The 9,023-nt window shown below is 29.9% G+C and overlaps 1 protein-coding gene across 2 annotated transcripts; it reads left to right on the top strand.

Annotated features, from left to right (window-relative positions):
- LOC104700587 (homeobox-leucine zipper protein ATHB-21-like) lies at positions 7,182-8,958 on the top strand. Of its 2 annotated transcripts, none has more exons than XM_010416119.2 (3): positions 7,182-7,382; positions 7,632-7,972; positions 8,541-8,958. In XM_010416119.2, exons 1-3 carry the CDS (start codon positions 7,295-7,297, stop codon positions 8,775-8,777), a joined length of 666 nt encoding a protein of 221 aa, XP_010414421.1. In that variant the 5' UTR covers positions 7,182-7,294; the 3' UTR covers positions 8,778-8,958. The 2 variants fall into 2 exon arrangements, with proteins under 2 accessions (XP_010414421.1, XP_010414438.1); XM_010416136.2 differs by having other exon boundaries at positions 7,183-7,382; positions 7,635-7,972.

Here is a 9,023-nt window from a genome sequence, read left to right as displayed (position 1 = left end):
AAAAAGATGAATAAGAGTTGATATAATAATAAAAAATTGTATTTCTTGTGCAACAAAAGACAAACAAACGAATCCTTGACGTGTAAGACTAAACGTTATGTTCGCGAAACCTAACAAAAACTACCATGCGAACCATACCTACCAACTTTTGTAACGCCTACCTTTGTAGAAAATGAACAAAAGAAGAATATATGAGTCATGAGATAGTGATGAAGATATGTGCATTTATACTTGTTTATTAAAGAGATGATGATGGTGATGATGATGATATCGGGCTATGATAAATGTGGCCCATAAATGTGTATTCATTTTAATCATATGCATCTATCCTCTGTTAAGTAAATTAACTGAACCTATAAAGCCTGCAAACATAATTATTCACGTCCTTTAGAATTACACCTCTAAATAGCTGATGGGAATAATTGTGCAGTTTGTATTACCAATCACAATTTTTTCTAATTTCTATTTATTGAATGCTCATAGTTTTATACCTTTATTAGTTGTTTCATCATTTGGTTGTGAAAACAGAAACAACACGAAATTCCATTTCTCACATTTTGCAGTCTTTTGTAGTTAATTCCATAATACAATTAAATCAAGTTTTCTTCAGTTAATTCAATTAAATAAGGTTTTTAAAATTGTAATCAATATTGATTCAAATATTGTAATTATATAATGTTTGCTTCTTATTGACTTATTCCGTGGCGTGATTAACTATTTGAAGTAGAACTCTAATGAATAGCCTAAACAAATAAGCCAAAAACATTACAAAAGTCCTCAATTCTATAACCATATAGACTCTAGAGATACAAGTAAGTACATGAAAAAAGTAGAAATTAATTGTTACAAGAAAAAGGTTTTAATTGTTAATAAAAATATATATAAAATCTTATTTAATATGGTTAGAAGTCAAACTCGAGTAATTGGTCCTAACACTGCTGTATTTAGTAATTAATGGCGAGTCGAGCTAATTAGGTTTGAGTATTCTTTTTTACAACTCATATAGATCTTACTGGTTGTTTCTTGAAGGAAAAAGGTTATGTGCAATATAATATGTAAACCAATCTGCAATTTTATGAGCTAAATAATTATTTTGATTTGATTAAAAAATTATTATCTGTTGGCACAATGCTTCTCTGTTGTGCCATGTATACCTTGGACCACCACGAAGTGATACAAGATCGCCTTAAAAGCTGCATGAACAAAAATAGAAAGAATATCTTGATAATAGTGCTAAACATTTAACAATTTATATTGATTCACTGGCTAACAGATCTAGCTAGGCCATAACTTAAGAGCTATCTAGAAATCCACCTTCTTTTAGCTGGTCCTTGTTAGAATCATTTACTTACAACATGATACTTGTAAACGCATGTATGGAAACACGTGGCCTCAACCCATTTATGGAAATGTATAATATAGATTAACGTGTTAATGTCAAGAGTTGTTTAGTTGCTAACCATGTGGTTAAAGCACCTAATCGTGATATGGAATGCAGACAGGTTAGGAGCTCGAAAGAGGCAAAGATAAGGGATAGAGAGTATATAATAAGGCTTGTAAATGTGTATATATGGAAAGCATATGACTTTCTTGTCACGTGTTTTACTTGTCTTACTAATCCCAACCCCACAATTTATCGAGCTAGATAATATTCAAGTGATCGATTTTTCCATTTAAAATTTATCTGACATCTATTAATATATATGTTAAAGAAAGCTTTAAATCGAAGTAATAAATCATTAAAAAATATTAAAAACAATATTTCTTTAATTTATATCAACAACCTATAAATGTTTATAAAAATATATATATGGATGTAAAATTTTAAAAATTAAATATATAGTTAGAAATTATAAAAATATAAAATATGGTAATTTTAAGTGGTCGTCTAGGAGTCGATTGAGCACCTAGCATTTAGACGGTGTCTAGACGGCCTTCTAAACTGTTTTTAAGAATACAGTAAAAATATTTAAATTTAATTTTAGAAATTATGTTTTAACTTACAAAAACTCCAAATAAAAAATTAATCACTCACAAGAGTCCACCATAACATGAGTCCAAACCAATTATTTGTTTAGTGTGCAATTTTCAGATTCAAAAATCTAGTTTAAAGAATCAACGAAAATAATCACAATATAAAGATTAAAATCTTCTTAGTTTTAATTTCTCAGTGGGTCATTTAGATTTTAACTAAGATTGTTCGCACATATAATATTGAACTGAAACGTATAAATTGAAGTGTACTTCAACAATTGATATTTTTTTTGTCAGATCATTCAAACTGACTGAAATATATGCCAAAACTGATGGTGAAATGGGACTATGGTATTATATTTCTATTGAAAGGCTATGATCTTATTATATAAAGATAAACATATAACTCTAATTTTAGACTGTGTATCAACAAAAAACATACAACTATAATTTTGTTGTAAACACATAGGTTCTTCATGGCTTAACGTGTAAGAAAATGTCTCGAAATAGAAAAGGCGAAATCAAATGTACCTAAAGAACAACATAAAGCGTGCAAAAAGTAATAAGCTTTTCATGTTTTGAAAAAATGAAAAAGAAACTAATCATGTTTTCATATTTTTTAACTTTAAATAATTTTTACTGGGTTATCCAATTTATTTAAATATTCCCTAAATCTAGTTCAAGTGTTGTAATAAAATCAAATTTTTATAAATTCGTTTTTTTTTCTATGATAAATTGACAACATATTATTTTTATTGTTTCTTTCTTTTGTTTTTACTTTGTCAGTCTATCTCACTTTCATCACTTACTGACATAGTACAAAATGTGGGCTATATATATCTTTACTGGGTCTTTGACACGTGTTCTTATCGGAATAACCCCAATTAGGACAAAAGGTTGAAAGTTGAAACGTACATGCTTACGTAGTTCGTCTCCTTTCTCATTTAGGGAATCTCTAGACTCTAGGTTAACCATTTCTTTAAAATTTTCCCGATTCATAAGCCAACCAAATTCAATTAATTTGGTAAAGATTCTCATCACAGACGCAATGTTTTTGTTATGTTAGTTATGTATCTTAAGAAAATAAAAATCAAATAAAAAAGTTACTGTTATTTTGTTGATAAGTATTTGCCTATTTGAGATAAGATGTTTTTTTTTTTTTTTTTTTTCCTCTCTATTTGATAATTAAAATTATTAGCTTGTTCTGTGTGTCATGAGTAGATTAAATCACCCTTGTTGCATGTATTATGTTTTGGATTTAATAATGAGTCGGCCTCAAAAAAATTTATAACTAACGAACACGTCAACTTGCATTTAAATATTTGAGTCATGCAATCTTCATGTCTTTTTAACACATCTGTCTGTGTAATCCATTTCTTAAATCAGCTGTTTAACTAAGGTCCGCAAGTTTTAATCGTTGGAACATAGAACTCTTAAGCTTTCATATAGCAAAAAAAAGAGCACTTAAATTTCAAGAAGAATCTTGCTCGAGAAAAATTAGGTAAGTAAACCATTTGTCAGGATACTAACGTGGTTTTGGCTGAACCACTGAAAATTCAAAATTTTCACCATTGGACTATAAGGAAATATAGTAGTACCAGGCTACCAGCTGCCAAGTAAATATATAAATAAAATTAAGTTTTGGCGGCTATTGCTAACCAAAGTCTGATTGGTGGAAAGAAAAGTTAGAAACTGAAGATCAGATATACGTGTATGAATGTGAGAGGTGGCCTACCTGCGAATTTGTAGAATGTTGACACGTGATTAGACCCATGTGCTTAACCTTATCACCCCGAAGCCTTTTCATTGGCGTGGAGCGATGGAGGTACTCAAAAGAAGTCAATATATGTTTTCTTTTAAATGATCTTTTCACCGAGTTAAGGTGTGTGTGTGTGTGTGTTGGTGTCCTAGTTGATTTTCTTGGTTTATGCGTTTGTTGTTTTCTGATAAATTTCTTGGTCCAACTTATATGAGTAGAAAGGAACCATTAGCTATTTGTTGTCTATGGACAGTGAACACAATTAGTTTTGGTTAGTTGGAAAAGGGAGAAATAAGGAAAACGAAATAGTTTTCGCACTTTGAGTCTACCACTAACTTAAGTATGTCATTTTTTTTTTCAGTCTTAAGTATGTCATTTATCATCAGAAAAAAGAAATAAAATAGACCATAAGATAATAAGAATACAATCATAGTTTAATTAAGCTTTCCGTACCTTTTTATGTAAGATTAACCATATAAGTGATCAAGATAAAGGTTTGGTATAAATTGAAGGAAATAAGGGTATAATTCACCTCGATTAAGATGACGAAATCATTTAGAATACAGTCATACAGACCTAAACTAGCAAACAAAATTCTTAAATAGAAATTTCATTATCACTAGTTTTCATATTCGAGGCTTATCAAGTCCCAAGGAGGAGACAAATGCATATACAAGAATCAGGATTCCATTGTTCTTTTGCATTCTATTCGACAGGTTTCATGATTACTTATAATCTCTGTTCTCTAATCTGTCGTCACTTTAAAATAAGTACATGTGTTTACTACTAAATTAATTATTCAAATTTATGGCTGTAAAATAAAAATGCATTTGTTTACTCTTTAGTTGTTTACTCTTTTTTTTTTTTTTACTTCATAGCCTCATAGGAAACTTAATTAAAACATACTGTATATATGTAAACACTAGACATGCATAAAATATGAAATTGAAATAATATTCTACTAAAGTTAGGGTTGGACATAAGACAGGCATCTAAATTAGAGTTTCAAAGTTCTATAAACACCTTCAACTCTAATTTAGATCTACGTACGTACGTAAACAATCTTCACACTAACCACAACCGTTGATTAGAATTAAACAAATTATGTTGAGACGTTCTAAAAATAGTAATAACTAACACATTGCTTTCAGACTCTGAAGCTCTTTATTATAACATTATCTACATATAAGAGAGACATGTTTTTCTCCCAGTTTAGGGATCCAAAATTTTACATATTCTAAATCTACAAGCAATTGCACTCTAAAAAAAACCCCTACAACATTATATAAAGATAACTAATTTAGCCAACGAGATTAATCAAATATAATAATATACTTCTTCTATCTCACATAGTTTGATGTTTAGGATTTTACACACATATTAAGGCAAAGGGAATATATGATTAATTTTGTTTTCTAATGATTTTTTTATTTTATTTATAATCTCTCATGATTTATTTTTTTGATACTTTTTCATTTTCCCACTTTCCCAATTTCCTACTCCATACATTCTACAACATCAGTAATTATTAAAACAAAAAATTATTAATAATATTCAGAACATCAATCTTTGAGAAACAAATATTATTCTCTAAACTATGTGAGACAGAGGGAGTATCAACAATGACCACCAGTCTACACCTCAACCCTAACTCACTCTTCAACCAAAAATTTAATTTATTATGGACAAATTGAATTGGATCGGTGCAACCTATCACGTTTTTTTCCATATATAATTAATAACAGGTAAAAAATGTTTCTTCATTATTAAGATGTTGATATGCGTGCTAAAATATAGCATGGCAAATAGATGATCAGTAAATTGCCTAGTTAGGAAAGCTTAGCCTTCACTCCGTAGTTCACCCTTATTCTGCTACAAAAAAATAATCTTTGACCGGATCTCAAAATAAAATGGTTNAAAAATGTTTTTTTTTTTTTTTTTTTTTTGTGTGCACACAAATTAAAAAAATGAGGTCTTAGAAAACATCAAGAATACAGTAGAGATAAGACACTTATTATAAATGAAGCATATGCTTAATATGATTCATCGTAATTTTAGGGTATATATATGTACCAAAATCCTAAATTTGGTAGGTATTATTATATTATTATTTTTTTATCTCTAAGAATTTCTTGTATTACGGGAGTCAAACTACCATCAAACCTTCTATGATGACCATGGTTTATAACTTTAATTTTATGCGGATTTCCTAAACATACAAATGTTATTGAATTACATGAAATGCTAATTTACAATATGGATGCATTGTATTAATATCTAAATGCATTTTTTTATCTGGTTTCATATTTGTGTATCATTTGACATATTATTTAATAAAGTAGATTTTGCGTATGTTTGGTCATTGCTAAAAAAAGATTACGTCTTATTTTATGATTTTAGCACACTGAATCATCTAAAAATATCTTCCATTTAGCTATATAATATTTAAACGTTAGCTTAAAAGTAGAAATAGTATATGTTTCGAGTTTAAAAACCCGATTAAAGAAAACGTATGAAAGAGTGAGTAAAAATTATTAATAAACGAGAGACAGGAGTAAAAAAGTAAAGTACCTTTTGAAAGACAAGTCACTTATGTTTTCTCTCTTTTAGTTTGTTGCTGAGACTTATCCATATCATGGTGATAACGACATCCTCTAATCCTCTCATCACACGCAAAACCTTTATCGCATTACATTTATATATAATGATAATTACATGTATCTCTTTTAGTTTCTTTTAAAGAATACGTGTAAATATCCATATAATATAACCTTAAGAAGTATATTATAAATGGAAAATGTTTCAAATGAATTCACATGAACGAATTGACTTGTTTATGCTTCTTAAAGTAATCAAGGATTTGTATGCCAGAACACAAACGATTTAGGAGCCATGTAGTTAAGTGAGTTTTGGTTCCAAATTGCTCAAAAGTTAAGAACTATATACAAGCATGACTAATTAAAACTACGATGGTATATTTGAAAACTTATTGAACTAATTAATTAGTTGCGAATTATAGTTGTTCTACGTAAAATATACGCACATATCTATATACATAATAAATTCCAATTACAATTAATATGTATAGTATTATACGGCTGGTTTTACTTATAAGTTAATACAATTATATTATAATATAATTAAAATGAATTTTATAGTCCAATTAATATTAATAGGTTAATTATTTGCTGTCACACACATATATATATATATATTGATATTTGCCAAGATAACAAAGTATGTCTTTGCAATATGAAACAATAGTAAGATACTGATATACTGATGTACATGTAGTTTGAGGACCTACTAGAATTGATATGCAAAGTGGCAATTATGTAATTACAAAGAATCATAAGCCCAAATCTGAGAAAAAAAGAAATAATAAATTAGAAAAACAAACTCTAATCAAACCATCCCTTGACACCTACTCCTCCTTTATAAAATGATAAGTCCTCTGCTTCTCCCAACACATATTCTCTCTTATTGCAGAAAAAGTGAGACAAAAAACACCACTAATCTGTTGAATCACACAGAGAAAGAGAGAGAGAAGAAGATAGAAACATGAATAACCAGAATGTAGATGATCATAATCTTCTACTCATCTCTCAGTTGTACCCTGATGTCTATACTTCATTGGTACCACAACAAGGTTTGCACATACTAAAAGTTCCAATCTTTTNTTTTTTTTTTTTTTTTTTCATATAAAACAGAAAACCCAAATTTGGTTATAGATATATCTTCAAGTGGGTCTTCTTTATTGTTTTTTTTTTCCTGGATATTAAGTTTGTCTTATGTAGTCTTTTTCACAAACGTACTAGAGATGACTTGTAGAGTTGAAAACTTCGAAGACTTTTTAGTCTCTTGTAACATTGGTTTTGATGCGTTTCTGTTTGACCAGCAGGAGAAGCAAAACCAGCACGGCGTAGGAAAAGGAAGAGCAAGAGTGCTGCGGGGGGAGAAGAGGGTGGAGGAGGAGGCAATAATGGGTGGTTTAGAAAGAGAAAATTGAGTGATGAGCAAGTAAGAATGTTGGAGATCAGCTTTGAAGACGATCATAAGCTTGAGTCCGAAAGGAAAGATCGGCTGGCATCGGAGTTAGGTCTTGACCCTCGTCAAGTCGCGGTTTGGTTCCAGAACCGCCGTGCACGGTGGAAGAACAAGCGGGTTGAGGATGAATACACTAAACTCAAGAACGCATACGAAAACGTCGTCGTTGACAAGTGTCGTCTTGGTTCTGAGGTAGGTTCTTATTACAGTCTCTTCTCTTTCCAAAAGATAAGTGAATTAATCTATAAATATGATAAAGTTAATTAACGATAGGTTTAAATTTTGGATAAGTTGATAAAGTTGACGATTAATTTACCCGTTTTTTCTCTTTTAATTCAAGTTTTCTTTTTCTATATGTGAACAAAAAATAACAAAGTCGTTAATATCATTATGATTAAGTTTTAGGAATATTTTTAACAAGATAATGCAAATACCAAGTGAAACGAATACACATTATATATAAGCAATTGAGAATTATAAATGATATTTGGATAACTGTAGTATGGTTATTTTGTTTTATATTGGAAAATTATACAGAAAAATGAACAGCAAAAAACAAAAGTGTCATTATATGTAATTATCTTTCCGTACAACCCCCTTTGTTTTCTAGTGGTTACTTGCTTGTCTTAGTCATTGACTCATTGGGCCTCTCTAATCACCAGGTCCACAAAATAAAACTCATCAAATCAAACTCTACTTATAATATGATTAGCTGTTAATGGGAAAGTGATTAAATCAAATCAAAATTTTAAATTTTCAGGTTCTTCAACTAAAGGAACAGCTTTATGAGGCTGAAAGAGAGATCCAACGTCTTGCACAAAGAGTTGAAGGGACTTTAATAAGCAACAGTCCGATCTCATCTTCTGTGACCGTCGAAGCCAATCAGGCCACACCGTTTTTTGGAGACTACGACATTTGTGTGGACGGTGATGGTGATAACTTGCTCTACTCGCCGGATTATTTTGATGGCTTAGAATGGATGAGCCAGTTTATGTGAAAAAATTTACTAGCTAATCTATTATTTATCCCGTTATAAAAGTATTTATATATAGCTAGGGGTTAATTGTGGTAACTAGATAAACATATGATTGGTCGATATCTACAACGAAGCATAATGTAGATAGAATTCTGGGTCTAATTCGCTAGTGACTAGTGTAATATTGTGGATTGTTTAGGTCGATTAAGGTCAAGTTTGGACAAAAACGAATGTATATATAGCTGTCAGTTATAAGTAAATTTTACT

The sequence above is a fragment of the Camelina sativa genome, chromosome 1, assembly GCF_000633955.1.
Source record: "Camelina sativa cultivar DH55 chromosome 1, Cs, whole genome shotgun sequence".
Lineage (NCBI taxonomy): Eukaryota > Viridiplantae > Streptophyta > Magnoliopsida > Brassicales > Brassicaceae > Camelina > Camelina sativa.
Note: the sequence above shows the minus strand (reverse complement) of the source record. Positions and strands in the feature narration are given on the sequence as shown.